This window comes from Syngnathus scovelli, chromosome 11 (genome assembly GCF_024217435.2).
Source record: "Syngnathus scovelli strain Florida chromosome 11, RoL_Ssco_1.2, whole genome shotgun sequence".
NCBI lineage: Eukaryota > Metazoa > Chordata > Actinopteri > Syngnathiformes > Syngnathidae > Syngnathus > Syngnathus scovelli.
This window is the reverse complement of record NC_090857.1, coordinates 7,781,816-7,797,598: the sequence shown is the minus strand read 5'-3', so window position 1 is coordinate 7,797,598 and position 15,783 is coordinate 7,781,816. Positions and strand designations below refer to the sequence as shown.

General features: G+C 42.9%; 1 protein-coding gene across 12 annotated transcripts in view; it reads right to left on the bottom strand.

The window, feature by feature from the left end:
• Window positions 1-15,783, bottom strand: part of LOC125977844 (inositol 1,4,5-trisphosphate-gated calcium channel ITPR1) — a 41,812-nt gene that overhangs the window by 12,341 nt on the left and 13,688 nt on the right. For 2 of the 12 annotated variants that reach the window (XM_049734823.2, XM_049734825.2), the window contains exons 28-47: window positions 15,649-15,723; window positions 15,450-15,587; window positions 15,249-15,374; window positions 14,971-15,171; window positions 14,647-14,898; window positions 14,449-14,574; window positions 14,250-14,378; window positions 13,412-13,438; window positions 12,933-13,053; window positions 12,668-12,852; window positions 12,454-12,602; window positions 12,272-12,383; window positions 11,428-11,463; window positions 7,715-7,762; window positions 6,605-6,737; window positions 5,431-5,618; window positions 1,450-1,633; window positions 1,096-1,349; window positions 232-432; window positions 35-145 (exon numbers count right to left, since the gene is read on the bottom strand). In XM_049734823.2, coding sequence (XP_049590780.1) covers window positions 35-145; window positions 232-432; window positions 1,096-1,349; window positions 1,450-1,633; window positions 5,431-5,618; window positions 6,605-6,737; window positions 7,715-7,762; window positions 11,428-11,463; window positions 12,272-12,383; window positions 12,454-12,602; window positions 12,668-12,852; window positions 12,933-13,053; window positions 13,412-13,438; window positions 14,250-14,378; window positions 14,449-14,574; window positions 14,647-14,898; window positions 14,971-15,171; window positions 15,249-15,374; window positions 15,450-15,587; window positions 15,649-15,723 — 2,796 coding nt within the window. The remainder of the gene's footprint in view (window positions 1-34; window positions 146-231; window positions 433-1,095; window positions 1,350-1,449; window positions 1,634-5,430; window positions 5,619-6,604; window positions 6,738-7,714; window positions 7,763-11,427; window positions 11,464-12,271; window positions 12,384-12,453; window positions 12,603-12,667; window positions 12,853-12,932; window positions 13,054-13,411; window positions 13,439-14,249; window positions 14,379-14,448; window positions 14,575-14,646; window positions 14,899-14,970; window positions 15,172-15,248; window positions 15,375-15,449; window positions 15,588-15,648; window positions 15,724-15,783) is intronic. The other 10 variants (XM_049734827.2, XM_049734831.2, XM_049734835.2 and 7 more) reach the window with 8 other exon arrangements.

Below are 15,783 nucleotides of genomic sequence, written 5' to 3'. Positions count from 1 at the left end.
CTTTGCTCAACTTTCCCCGTAGTCGCTTTAGTACCTTGAGCTCCAGCACCAGATCCATCCGCTTCTTTCCGAGCGGGTTGATGTCATTAAGGATCAGAGCAATGATGATATCGATACCGTTGGACTCGTGAGTGGCGATGCAATTCTGAGGCACGTTTGAATAAGGATTACATATCAATGGAAATTTGATCCTTGAAGAGTTGTCACATCTGGTGTGATCTGCTGTTTTACCTGGTTTTCATGGCAGGGACCTTGGCAGTACTCTGTGAGGCTCTCTAGAGTTTGATTGATGAGGGCAACGTTCTTTTCATTGATGTACAGCCCTAATAAGCCCAGACCTCCTGTGGTGCTGCCGCAGATGCAGTCCAAGAACTGAAGGGTCTCACACACCAGGTTGTAGTTGTTCTTGTGGTTTTGACAGCGAAGAAAGTTCTGTGGAGATAAGAGTTGTAATCAGAAAAAAATTCTCATTATTATGAACAATATTATTAACAATATTTTAAAATATATTTTTTATTTTATAAAGAAAAGGTTATGTGCAAAGTTCTGTGGAGGTAAAAGTTGTAATCAGAAAAAAATTCTCATTATTATGAACAATATAATTAACAATATTTTAAAATATATTTTTTATTTTATAAAGAAAAGGTTATGTGCAAAGTTCTGTGGAGTTAAAAGTTGTAATCAGAAAAAAATTCTCATTATTATGAACAATATTATTAACAATATTTTAAAATATATTTTTTATTTGATAAAGAAAAGATTATGTGCCATTTTTTAAATTTTATACAGAAAAGGTGATGTGCCCTTTTTTATTTTTTTATTTTATAAAGAAAAGCTTATGTGCCAAGAGCGTCTTTTTCCTATCCAGTAATTGCAACTAATAAAACACAACAGAAAAGCCAGAGGCGAATGCCATATTATTGCCATCATCATAATCATCATCATCATTATCTCATTACGCTAATGTCAGGTTTTATCATTCCAGGCCATTCCAAAGAAAAGGTGTGAAGAGCCAAAGAACAAGCAGGTGAATTAAATACCAGTTCAAAGGCAGAAGTGAAGTCAAGAGCAATTGTGCCGCTTGGACGGACCAACCTGCAGGTCACGGTTGTGATTCTCACAAAGTAGCTGCAGGAAACGAAGGATGGGCTGCATGATAATGATGACGTAGCTCATCTCGCCGTCATCCTGATTCTTCTCTCCGGTGCTTGCTTGACCATCTGCTGAGGCGAAGTGGTCCTCTGGGTCGGCTTCCCGTCGATAAGAGTTAAAAGCTTTCTTGGTGGCGGACGAGGCCTCGAGTAGTTGCTCACGTACTTCTTCGGTCATCACCACCGATGATTCTCTTGCTGAACAAATATAATTATTCCAATTAAAAAAATAATCCCACTGTTGTTAAAATTGAAGCCATATTTTCTTTTTGCCCATTTGATTAAATCCAACACAAACCTTTTTTGCGGACCGGGGTGTCTTTGTCCTGGCTGTCATAGTCTCTCTTCCGATTTCCAAGGTCGCTGGTATTTACGGTCACTGTAGCTTTGATCTCCAGCTGCGCCAGCTTCATGCGGTCGTAGAAAACGCGAAAGAACTTTTCAGACTTTTTGTCCTCGGTCAGGCGGCAGAAAAATGAACGCTGGACACACAAAATGGAGGAAAGCATCACAAAGTTGCCACTTTGAGTGTAATACTTGAGTGAGTGTAAAACTTTTTCCACAGAAAAAGCAGATCTTTGCAAATTGAAATAATGCAATAAGACAGACATTTTTATTTTTTTTTTTACTTATGCCCTTATTTAGTTTTGGTCAATAACAAAGAATAATAGAATTTTTCAAGGCCCGAAGTGTGGATTAGGTAGACATGGTGGCACTCAGAAATGGGGTCATGTCGAATTAGAGCACTTCTACATTATGTACAATGTGTGCCGGCCTGCCTACTAGACTGTTGTTTTGATTATGTAAGAGTTCTTATCTATAGCACCCTTTGCAAAGGCCTCACCCAGCAGAGGCCAACTCACCGCACATGCATGGTGAAAAATGACACAGGCGGGAGAAGCCTGGCCTACTTACACAGATAAAGAGACGATGGAGAATAGGGTGAAAGAGTCCAGCGATGAAAATCAAGACGGAAGGAGTAGGAAAAAATTAAAAAGAGGCGGGGTTGGGAAATCAGGTGACTGAAAATGAGGAAGAGACAGACAATACTCTGTTAGACGGAATCTGGGCCAGTGACGATTATGTAACCACCCGTCTTTCCAGGTTGTATGCAAAACTGGGCTAGTAGAGGAAAAAAAAAAAAAAAATCAAGCATGTGTCAAGCATGAGGTCATCAAATAATCTTGTGAGATGACTTTACATACCCATTCTGTTAAAAAAAAAAGCACAACTGTGAGCAATTCAGTACTAAAGCAAATGAAAGTAACTGAAAGCAAACACACAGTTGTAATCAAATCTCTCCTGCAGCCGCCTAAAACGGTGAACTATGTGACTGTGCCCTAAAGCAGATTCCACAGACTCCTCATGCCCCACCCCACCCCAGGCCTCCACCACTAGGCAGGAGCTCTCCTGCACGTACGCACCGTCAACACTCAGGGACAAGCAGATAGCAGACGAAGGAGGGAGGGGGAGTGAGTTGCTGAGCAAAGCCGTCATCCAATAAACAACCTGATGACGGAGAGTCAAGCGAGCGACCGCACGCACCTAACGCCCAGCTTGCATCCTGCAGCACATTTGCGGCATTAGCGCTTCTCTGCTCATTATCATTAACCAGCTCAAGCGGGGTAGCTGGGCATCGATTGAACCAGAATGTGCAGAAGCCTTCACCGTTACATATGCCTACACCCTAGCCGCACCAATTAAAATTACGTAAGTCACGTACACACATTTTCCAGCACAAGCACACACAAGCAAGAGGGTGCATACTTCTTCCACACCCACTGACTTTTACAGACACCCACAAAAGTAGGTCAGCTATCTCCGGGAACAGGCACATGCCCATGTTTAAAAGACACACCCACATGTCACACAAGCACTCGGAAAGACTTTGCCAAAGTTATGTAATCATAGTTGCATTCGCGTGCTAATGTCACAGTCGAAATACACTATGTGCAGAAGGAGATGCGGTCTGGCATCTTGCTTGCACATCATGTCAGTTGGGGTAACCAATCGGGTTGCTGAAATAGCTTTTATTTGACAGATGGTGATTGGAGAGGTATACGTATACATCATTTTAGAATTCTTAATTCATCCAACCAATAGTTTTCATATGTAGAAGCAGACTCGATATTTTTCAGGGGGCACTTTGTGCAATCATCCAATATTGTTGATATCTAGCATCCGTGTACTTGTCTGAAAGGCGAATACCGATACCAGTCTTATTTCAAGGTATCGGTACTTTCGACGGTGGCCGATACCGATATTATCCGTCCTTTGGTGGTCATTTTAAATTCAGGAACTAGAAATTAAGAGACCAGGAAATTGCCATTAACTTCACGCAATTTTTAACAAAACTGCTATACTGAATATATACGTCTTTCTTTAAAATGATCTGTCATTGCTTTTATGGGAGGAGAAATTTCATGTGTGAAAATACTCGTGGTTTCGGCGCTTGTTATTTGACTAGCATGCATTACTCAAATGTTGTTCTACTAGTACGTACACTAATAAGTTTTGCTACTTGTGCAAAAATGTCATGAAAAACTGCAAAACATGGGAAAAAACATGAGTAAAAGTGGATGAGGAGTGAATCCGTCCAAGGACCTCAAGGTGAATGAATACTCCATTGGCTTTCTGTACAGCGCAGTGCGATACTAACTCCTTGCACAGGGGCCCATCTGTGTTTGTGACAAGGATACCCCAATGAGATGAAATGACGTGATGGATGAAGTAACAGCGGTCAAGGAGAGGATGGAGAAAGACTAAGAGCAGAAAAAGATGGTAAGCGAGAGAGAGGAGAGGGACAAGCATCCCAGACCCCGCCTTGTGCGGTGTTGGGAAAACACAGTCTGTCTGTATCCATGGAGACAAAGTCTGATTGGAATGAGACAGAGACGAGAGGTGCGAGGTGGAGGCGGTCCGCTGAAAAACAAGGTCATAGCGCTTCCCTTTCTCTCCTTCCGCTCTGCGACTTGGCATCAACAAAGGGATGTTATGTAACAGCTATTTATACTCGCACTCCCGTTCCCTCACCCCCTCCCTCATGTCGCGCATGCAGCGCCACATGCAAAACCAAAATGGAGCAGCTCTGCCTTCTCCTTTGGCTACGTCGGCCATCTTTGAGTATTTACAAAATGAGAGCACAACTGTTATTTTTCGGGGACTTTTCACGACACTGGCGAACACACACCTGCAGTGGGTGTTGTTGCCAGGAGGTCAGGAAGAGAAATGACAATTTGTCACAACACTTCACAATCCAGGAAATTTAATCAAAGCTGGAATGTGTCAAAACAAGTCTGAAAAGTTGTCAAGTGCACTAGCTTTTGTATGAAAACATTTGCTGAAGGAGTACTCGGGTCGGCCGTTTATTTCGGTGTGCTCTGAAGGTCATGAGTAAATAGTTAACTGTGTCGCGGGAGAACACCGTGCAAGAAGCGTGCTCAACTTGACGGGTCAACTGAAACCAAAGGTTAACTTGGGCTAACCAAAGCTGAAACTTTTCTTTCGGGGAAATAATGTGAGATTGTGAAAACAGGCGAGGCTTAGGTAGACTTGATTTGGTTGGGTGACGACACACTGTTTGCACTGAGTGGAGGTTTTACAATTAAATAGCTACCTCATGATAAATGTTGACTGGATGGAAGAAAGTAGGACTCTTGAATCCCTCTACTGTGTCCCCCTCCCCACCTCCACCTTCTCTCCCCACTGCCCCACTTCCGGAGGCCCAGCATGACCCACTTTAGACCGACCGGCAAGAGAAGTCAAGGGAGCGGGAGAGCAAGGCGGAATGTTTTGAAGGCTGAGACATTCCTCATTGTTCATTCACGGAGGCTTTATGTAACAAGGCCATCACGTGATGCAGCAGTGCCGCAGCCGTGGGAAGCCAAAGCATTATCTCCACCGCGGCGGCTTCTTTGCTTTAATCTGATTATGCGAGCCCCGTGATTGCACAACAACCCCATAGATGGGCGGACTGATCACAAGACACACTTCAACGGACAAACAGATACTTAATTGGGACAAACGAACGAAGAGACAACCAAGAAGCGTACTACTGAAATATAGAGGAAACCTAAATGTCATATATAATCAAATGTAATGAAGTGGCTTTGGAAAATTAAAAATCGCACAAGGTATGGCGGAGGGGGGTCTTCCCTAATGTAACATTCATGGATGCACACTAACCTATATACTCCAAGAACTATGCATTAGACTGCAGATCAACAAGCTGTGAAAATCTTGGTCACATGACTGGCTTGTGGACTAAAGTTGGACTGACCTGAATGGTGGTGTTGCCGCCCTCCAGCAAAGCAATAGCCAGCAGAATGCTTTCCTGGAAAACCCGGTCACTGGTGGTGTTCATGATGAGGTCAATCACCAGATCAGAGGCTCCCTCTTTGTCCAGGTGGCACTGGACCTCCGCTAGGCTCATTTCCCCACGACTCAGGCCCCCAGGGCCACCCAGCACTAGAAAACAGTTCAGGTCAATATGGGCAAAACAGGCATGTGACTGCAGTTCCTCAGAAGAAATCTATTAAATCTAGGAAATTTTTCGCAGAAGCCACTTTTACTAATTCACATATAATTGTGGTTAACCCACAGTTTATTACATTAAGACTTGCTATACAAATTGGTATAAGAGTAAATAGAATTGAAATACAGTATCATAGCAAGCCTAAGTGTTCATCAAAAATAAAACAGGTTCTATTTCAAAAGATATATTTAGTAATATTGTAAAACTGCAGGAGCACTTCTTGGCCAATGGTAATAAGAGTTGTTAACTTTTTTTAGGTGGAGGATTTTCCCTAATTACAAGACATATATTAACAAATAATTATTTCAGGGTTTTTTTTGTTTTGTTTTTTAATCCCCCCCCCAAAAATGCACGTGACGATAAAATTCCCACTGTGCAGTACACATGCGAGAGAACACTGGATATTTCCGTATCAGGTGGAAAGCAAGTTTACACAGGTTTTGTGCATAGTCGTGCAACAAAGCACATCACGCAAGTGATATTTCCAGAACCATTCACCTCGGATCACATGCCAGTGATTGTAAACACCGTTTTATTGTGACTGCCCAAAAACAAGACATCGGTGGGTTATTCTAAAATGAGTCATACGCGTCATGTCGAGATGGCCTGCGTTGGTATTTTGACTGCAGCCTGTAAAACAATGACCGTGTTATCAAAGTGTGGTTGTGATAAGTGTGCGGCGCTGGTCATGCTCAAAGGGCAGGCCTGCGCACAACTTTGAGAGCGATAAGAGCTCAGGGTCAGACAGATAGCGAGCGCCATCCTTGCCTAACATGCTAAGAGACATTTGTTTTACTACAACGACATCAGGCGTACATATTTTGGTTGAAGATAAGGAAACATTCTTGATGGACTAGATGGCTGGTCACACGACAGACGGCGGAATCAAAATGTTTTCATTCATTTGGGTGTTAACCACCTGACTGCTTTTTGCTGGGTCCTACGGGGCTGAGGGGGCCACTGCCGAATGACGTCAAGCTGTCCCTCCGCCCACCGCTGCGATGGAAGTTGCCATAGTAACGGTTCACCAGAATCTGCCTCAGTGCCTCGCCCTATCAGAGGAGGAGAAAAGGAAAAATGCAATGACATGATTGCAGCCATGTGGCAGGAGTGTGGCTGGTTAGGTAACAGGGGACAGTCATCATTCCTTTTGTGGACTGGACCTTCATCACAACAAAATATCGTCAACACAGGAACAGGAACATAATCAAAACTCGCGTCATTTACCACCCACTGGACTAAAAGGAATGATTGCTAACATCAGTGACCCAGTCGAATGACATTTAAGGATGCGCTTTTTCACTAAGATAGACCTGAGGCCACCTCTCTCTCTCTCTCGCTCTCTCACACTGTGACTCATCAACTGTTGAGCATTAAGCAGCACGATTTTGCTGTTGTCATAGCAACGGCAGCTCGTAGTTACCTGATGAGACCTCCCATGGGACGTGACGTAAATGAAAAATGACGTGTGCGCGATTATGTGACAGGTCTGTCAAATTGCGCGGTCCTCGATAGATTAATACGCAAGACCTGGTTCTCAAGTTAAATTGTGAATTTATTGCTTTTTCAACACAGGTTAGTCATGCTTTAAGATCCAATCAAGTGTCAATCAATCTTATCGTCTTGCGACTTTTTCCAGTCACTTTTCTCGCTGATATAACTGTTCCAGATTTTGTTAGTTTTTGTAATTTTCTCTGGAGTTTAATCAGTGACATACTACCAAATTGCTGCGCTGCAGATGAAACTGATACTAGCTGACTTGACTCAAGCTGGAGTGCAGCTGCTGACTCTCACAAACTCGTCTCATGATTTTGTTTTGTTGTCGAGTTTGCCTGACCTCTTCCTTTCTCGGAGAAGAAATTGGTTATGGATGATGGCGCCTTCACAAGAAGGCTTTATTTGAAGCTTATCCAAAAAGAAGCTGCCAATGCACAGAACGTCCTTGGCTAAATTTCTGCAAAATCAAAATTGTGTGGCGTTTTTGAGATTGATGATTTCTTCACATCTTGCTACATCTACGTGTACGTACCCTTTTCTGGTCCTCCAACAACTTCTCAGGCTGGTTCTGATCCAGCTGCTGGGTGCAGTGATGAAAGTTAGGCCAGACAGATGCAAGCACATGCATTTAATTAGAAGACACAGCACAAAAAAAATTAAGTCCATGCAAAAGGCCATGCAAAGGTCAACTGAGAGCGAGCCGTCATGCGTATGGTACTAAAAATTATATACGACACTGCTGAACTACAGGAATATGTGCGACTTTTAAATAAAATGTAAAAAAAATAACTTGTTTCACAAATCAGTCACTGTGGTCTCTATTTTCCCAACCAGGGAATCAAGTGGGCTGTGTTCACACCCACAACGGCGCAAACGCCTATGTCCTCCTGTACCATTCCAGGAAAATGCTAAAAGAACGAAAACACCACCCACAAAAATAACGTCGTAACTTTACTTTCCAGCTCACTGCCACAAGCCATTTAGACAAAATTATGACGTTCACTCAAAGAAACTCTTATTGCTTATTTTAAATCACGGAAGCACATTTCTGATTGACATCTACCTATGCATGGACCGCAAAAAAGGTGAAGTTAGTTGATACTATAACAAAAGTACAGCAAACAGGGACAACAAAAAATGCGGACGTCTGCAAAGCCAACACTGCAAGAATTAGAGAATAAGAACAAACACTGACTCAAGCAACTTCACCTTTAAAAGTCAAGGATGAGTAAATCCAATGATCATGACTCACAAAGTTCAGAGAATGGCTGGATGAATAGAGGTCCGGTGTTTTCTGCATTGTGCATTGTTTGCGAATGCAAACACGAGGGATTCGGATTATAAAATGCTTAGAAGTATGATTATTTACCGTGCAGTAGGTACAATAACATGACTCAGAGTTCTAAGTGGCAATGCTCAACATAAATAGTTTAGTTAAAAAGCAGGGGCAGGCAGGGGAGTTAGGCTAGGGGTTAGAGTTACATAATCAATCCAAAAGAAACCAGGTCACTAAACCAGTGACACAGAGCCGCTTAGAGCAGCCATCTGTCACCAAAACACAGAGTCGAAGGCAAAACAACAAACACTGACACTTCCACAACTCAACTTGTCAGTCCAAGTCAAAATCAGGAGCCAATTATGCCACTGTTGAGTTTTCTCGAGCTGTGCCGTAGCACAATAATTTTGAATTTTCGATTTGAGGGTATTCCGCTTCATCCCAGTCAAATCTCATTAAGTTGGGAGTTCATTCACAGGTCAACACACATCAGCACCAGGTATACTAAAGTATATAATAAAGACACCCCATAAAAACTAGAAAAAGCTTGCTGGGCTAAGGGCATTCACATAAATACAGAAAGTAAGATGTGAAAACACTATTTTAATTAATAAACACTATTGTTCTTGCTAATGTTTTGGTCTTCTATGCAACGTAATATTAAATGTTACGAGCAACTAGTGTAAAAACTACAACCAAGTCAATGGCTGCCACATCAAACCAAGGAGCAGCAAATGTAGTAAAGACGGATATATAGTTGATGGTCGTAAGTCAGACCACAAACACCACGGAGAAACCCTTTGACAGCTGCCACATCCGCCCTGACTGCATCACATTCTACCAAACTGGAAATTCCCCGAGAGAAACCCCCTTTGGGTAGAATCACAACACTCAGTTTGACAAAATGACGTACATGTGACAAGCATGTACAAAATAGGCCTTTGAAAGTAGCCAAACAAATACATCTTTGTGTGCTGGGGCTGAGACACAGAAGCACTTGGTGTTCACAGCTAGCCTGATTCCTATGGGCACTGCAGCTGACCTGCACTGCAAAAGCCAAAGTGGAAGAATCAACTTAATGCAGAAAAAATCTCGTAACATTTTGAAAACCAGATCCCATGATATGTTTAGGAGGGAGAAGGGAGGCATGAAGCATGACTTACTCTAAATGAGGGCTTGCGTAATAGGACCGTGACCACGCATGCGCACGCTCACGTGCACACGCACACACACACAGACAGTGTCGAGGGAAACTTGAGTTTACTTATATAAGTCCATGCCCGTGACATTTGGCAATGACGTAGGTGCACCAACACCGCCAATGTTGCTGTGGCAGCTTTGTAAACTCCCAAAATCTTTCATTACTTTATATTAAATAGTATTACATAAATGTGTTCAATTCTGCCCTCATTTTTTATGGCGAGTCAGGAAAGTTCAAGGAGTTGTACCACAAAGACATATTTTCCCTTTTGGAAGAAATTCCCCTGGTGAGTTTATCAAACTTTCCCTGCCATGTTTTTATGCGTTCCTGAAAGAATTCTTCCGGGATACTCGTCATGAAAACGTCCGTTCTTCTCGGCCAGGAATTAGACGGCCACGGTTTGTCTCGCCATGCGGCACCTCTACTTCTAACTTACTGCAGGGTCGCTTTTTAAACTCACTAGTTGAAAACTTGTTTGTGTTTGAAATGCCTTTTGTAAAACCAGTCCTTGAACCTTTCTGAAAATAATATGTAGACATTATTCTTCCACATGCACATAGTCTGTTTACTACACTACATGCAAGAAGTCAATTGTGTAGGAGCAGCAGGGAGAATTTAGGATACCCGAGTTAAATAAAGACTTGTGTCACAGGTTAATAGCAGGCTGAATGTGAAAGAAGAGATTCCAAATATGCAGACTGACACATGGAGGGACAAATACATTGCGGCACCACTGCCATTTTTATGTCCGTGACAAGAGATACAACACAGGACAGGTGTGTGTGTGTGGTAGTGTGTGTTGGGAGGGGGGGGAATAAACTCTCATGCCCAACTGCATACCCTGCACATCCTCATAAACCCATTTTTAGAGACAGGTGCCCCCCCCCAACACACACACATACAAACACATGCACACACAGACACACTAAATGGCTCCAGCTCACTTCTATCCTCCACAATTGTAGCTGAAGGTCAAACAGCAGCGGAAGGGCTGAGTTCCAGGAAAGAGAGAGAGAGGGGGAGGTGGGGGGGGAGATGCCGGGTTCTTATGTAACCTCAGGCCAGAATTGGAAGGGGCCCAGGAATCATGCAGTTTGCAGGCAGGGAAAGAAACTAGGACACAACCTCAATGACTGCTACTGTCGTCACACTTGCACACATCACATTAATACGTGCATATGGCACGGCACGCACACGTACACACACGTTCATAGTGTCCCCTATCGGCACTGAGAGGACGTGCAGGGGGAAACACCCAACTCATGGTTGAACACGGGCAAGGAAAAGAAACACCTGGATGACGGCCTATGGGAGCACTTTGGATTCTATTGCTTCTTCACCATCATCAATTGATGGCACCTCCATTTATAAATTGATCAATACAATTTTGCACGTCTGTTACTTCGCTTGATCATATTTTACAGCCATCTATTATTTGCCGGCAAGTATTGGGCTATGTGATTGTTTACCCAACAATAAAATGATTTAATTAAAACCCAACATAAAATGACTGTTTACAGTGGATACATACTTAGGTAATGTTTGTTAATCTGTCAAGTAAACCACACACAAGTAAATTACTAAACACACACACGCACGCAAGCGCACGTACACACACTTCCTATTTTGTACTATTGCGACATTGGCGCTCATCCCTGAAATCAGTCTAACTCGAGCACTCAGCCACGGAAGCAGCTAAAGTCAGTACGGTTACAAAAGAAGCTACAAGAACCGAGGACACAAACGGATAAAGTAAAAAAGAAATAACCTTAGGCATATCCATCTCATCATCAAAGGCCCTGAGCTGAAAGAGAGCAGAAGGTTTGCGGGGTTAGATAACAGGCCGGGAAGCGCAGGCAGAGGTCAACAACACAGCGTGACAATGTTAGTTAAGTGAGTGATTTGGACAAGGTCCTCCAATCTAGTCGCTCGTAAAAGAGGCTTTGTGAATGCATGCGACCTGCTGTTTAAATTTGTCACATTTGGCTGAAAAGATATCAGAGAGGGTCTCGATATGTGACAAAAATCCAAGGGCAGAAAACCCTTCAAAATAGGGGAAATAATTGGATTGTTAGACCCGTTAATACACAACGATTTGGAATATACTTTGTGGAAACATCAGCACTCAAAAGCAAATATATATTTTTCATGGTTTCATTCAGATTTGAGTAATGGAATAATTCTTGTCTCGGGGGCCTAAACCGATCCATTTTTGTGCATCATTACATAACACCATAGAAATGTTTTAGGCCACTGCTAACTTTGTTGATTTTATTGCCTTTTTTTTTTTTGGTCAGAGCTATTAAATTTTAGTGAGCATTTGAATAACTTTCAGAACATTTACTTTTTAGCTAATATGACAAACAGTAAATGGCTCCCCTTGGCATGCATGAATATTTAAAACAGGAAATTGAATTTGTGTATATATAGAGAGATAATATAACACAATATCTGTAGCAAAAATTCAAATGTATTCCAAACTACACCGTGACATTTCGAAAAAATATATATGAAAGACCACTCATGTTCGCTTGAGAAAAAAAAAAGACAATAATTCTCGAGTGCCCGAGTAGAGAATGGCGTATCTGGTGAGTGTGGTGTATATGACCTACCTTCTCTCCATAACCACGGTCTTTGGTCATCATCTCTCGAAGCGTCTGCAGAACTTTAATGCACAGCCTCTCCTCATTTTCCTCCAGCAGCTGCTTGGTGTGCTTGATCAGCCTACACAAATACATCAATTAATATCTTTGATTTCTCCCTCAATCCAAAGTAATGGCTATTAATGTCTTACTTGCAGATGAAACCTCCACTTTCACACTTTTTGCGCGACTCAGTGTTTTCTGGAAAAAGCAGCTCAGGCCGATGCAACACATCCACGAGGACGGACAACTCGGCTTGGACCAACGGACGGAGACGGTCCTCCAGCGCTGACACGATGTCCTGCGTTCCGCACAAACGTTGTTAGCACTCGTTCGAATCGGGTCAAACCGATAAACCCGCCGTACCTGCAGCCGCTCGATGATATTTCTGTAGTCCCGTGACGCTGTCACTACAGAGTCTTTCCGGGCGGCGTTACGAGCCGACAGTCTCCAGCTCATTGCCGTTTTCTGCACAATGTTGTTGGACTTCACAAACAAGTTGTTCACTTGGTTGTCAAGGTCCACGGGGATGGCGATGGCTCTACCTTTGGCTGGTGGGGACGCACAAATGTGAATGGGTAACTGCTTTTCATGGCAGGCAATTGGATTTTTTACTAGGTATTCAGCTTACCAACATCTGACAGGACTTTGATACAATTTTCCACGCAGCCTTTCTGGACAGGGAACAACCAGTTGCAGTGGTAGACCCTGAAAACTGCCTGCAGCAGCTGCACAAAGACTGGCTGTCTGGTCTGAGAAGAAGAAAAACAACAGAAGCAAGTCATTTCTTCACATGATGATCAATATTGTTTTTCTATAGCACTTGTCCCCATTAGGGTTGCTAATCTTAGTTGACTTTGGGCGAAAGTACACACATTTTGTATTCCATAATAATATTTTCAGGGGGGGGGGGGGGGGTAATTTAGTGGCGCTATGGTAGTGTTCCACATGGCCCTGAATTCCTGAGAAAGCACCCACCTAAAAACCCAAATCATGGCCATGCACAGACAGACGCTCATAGAAACACGGACGTTTGTCAAATCAACGCCTCTTAACAACATTTACATCACCGACAGTACGTGCGCTCCACCCTTATTGACAAACAAATACCTGGAATATTTTCCCCAATAGAGAAGCCTGTGGCAGAGAATACAAGCAGGAAAGAAATGAAATATTACAAATTGTGACATGCAGATGCTAGTATATGGCAGTACGTTCTAAATACAGTCATTGGTAAATTCCGCATAATTATCTAATAGGTGCCTGTAGGTGAAGGCTGCTCATCTGTGCTTGCGAGTCAAAGTCAAAAAACACATTGGCTGGACTTCTTGAATCTCTCCAATCTGCCTGACATCGCTATTACCTAAGGTAACTTCAACGGACTGCACAGTTCTAATCTAAACATCAGAGCGGGGGGCTATTCAGTTACAATTACGTGAGGGGGAGCTAATGGGCAAGTACTTGCAGCCATACTTACATTCTGTCTGATGGCTGTCTGGAGTACAGCATAGACATTAATAGACTGGAGGTTGTGCAACCGTTATTAAGCGAGAGAAAAACATCAATCTAATCTAGCAGTGTGTCTCATGTTAGCCGTGCTTCTTGGAAGTCATTCATCCCTCTTAATGATAGCTATCTGAGACTGGGAGAAATAGGAGAGCAATGTCTGACATGCCGGGGAGGAAGATCCGTGGGTTAGCGCAGGACAGCAGGGACTTCACCATTCAGTTTTAACAGTCAGCCATATCATGACGTGAAATAAAATAATCTAACAAGATTTACTGCTCAAGACATTTCATATGATTATTTCATTTAGGAAACATTCATATCAATATGCAGCGTTTTATTTCTATAGTAAAATTTGGACAATAAAATCAAAATAAAAAGAGATTATTTTTTTCAAGTACATGGAAACATTCACGTTGTTTGCGTGGTTCTAATTTCATACCTGCAAGGTGGTGCTCTGGTCAGAAAAAGGCGAGCTAAAAAACGTGGTGACAATACTCATGACCGTCTCAGTCACGTAAGACTCCAGAACGGTGTCGGCGTGCTTGCGATCGCTTGTATTGTTGCAAACCTGCAAAAAAAAAAAACATATTTAATTGATGCGCCATTGCTTTCCCGATCTATTCAATCACGTTACCTACTCTGCAAATGTCAACCAGGAAGTTCTCAAAGAGTTTCCACATGTGGTTGGAAGTGTAAATTTCCTTCATTTCAACCTCGGTGTCCACATAGCAATGGTTGAGGAAGTTGATATAGGCAATTTTGACCTGAAGTGAAATGAAACATTGCAGTTTAAGAATTGGCGGGAGAAGGACTTGTTATATTTGCATTCCACTCACCTCTGGGATGCAGTCCTCATTGGTCACCACTCGCACGATGTCATCCAGCGGGAGCAGCGAGTTACATTTGATCTCCGTGTAGACGTTCTTGCCCTCCGTGCAGACGGCTAAAAGTTCCACCAGGTGAATATGGTACATCAGTGGACTGTTCTCATCCATGCGATCCCGCTCCGACCGCATCATCTGCACCAGTGTTTGAAAGGAGGCGCGATCATTGTAGAAGACCAAAACGTCTTCGCCCGCATTCACCAGCTGTGAAACACAACAACAGACTTGAGGACAAAACATCGACTCAGATGCTAACAGTTGCAAACGGCGCATCACCTCGGCCATAACGATGTCCTGACACTTTTTGATGAATTTATTCTCTGCTTTGACGATTGTCTGCAGAAATTTTAAGTACTGGACGTTGCGTCCATGTGTTTCGATGCAGTGGACAAAGTGTTGGACCACGCGCTCATTGATTTCACTGCACAGCTGGAAGTTGTTCATGAAAATATGCTGCATGGTGATGGCTTCCAAAATCTGAAGAAAAAAAAACCAACATTGCTGCTTGCATGATTTTTAAACCATGACTTGCCTTTAGTACATTAATAGCCCACCCCGGGGTTGAGGAAGAGATTAATGTGCTTGTGAAGCAGAGCTTGGTTCTGCTGGTTCCCGGCACAGAAGTTTTGTAGGAACTGATGCGCTAACCGCATGATACCCTGCATGCGTAAATCTTCACCCTGGAATGAAAAAAAAAAAAAAAAAGTTGGACTTTTTTATTTAGTCTAGCAAAAGATTACTCAGTAGAAATTCACCTTCTCATACGGGATCTGTAGCAGCTCAAGGACGACGGCATGAGCCCCCATGTTCCTTAGTAACCTCTGTTGCTGCTTCCTGCTCTTCCTACCTGAGTGACCCTCCTGGACACAAAGCCTACAGAGGCGCAGGAGGATCTAACGAAGAACAGAAAATATTAAGACGTGATCACCATTTAAAAGAATTTTGCTGGATTACCTCTTTTACCACCCTGTAATTGTAACTGCTGGTGCTCTCTGGTTTGTTTGGCTTTTCGGCTCCTCCAGACTCTCCCTATGAAAGATAAGACACAAAAGAGCAAGGTCATCACATGTGAATTTTATCCATGCTTCT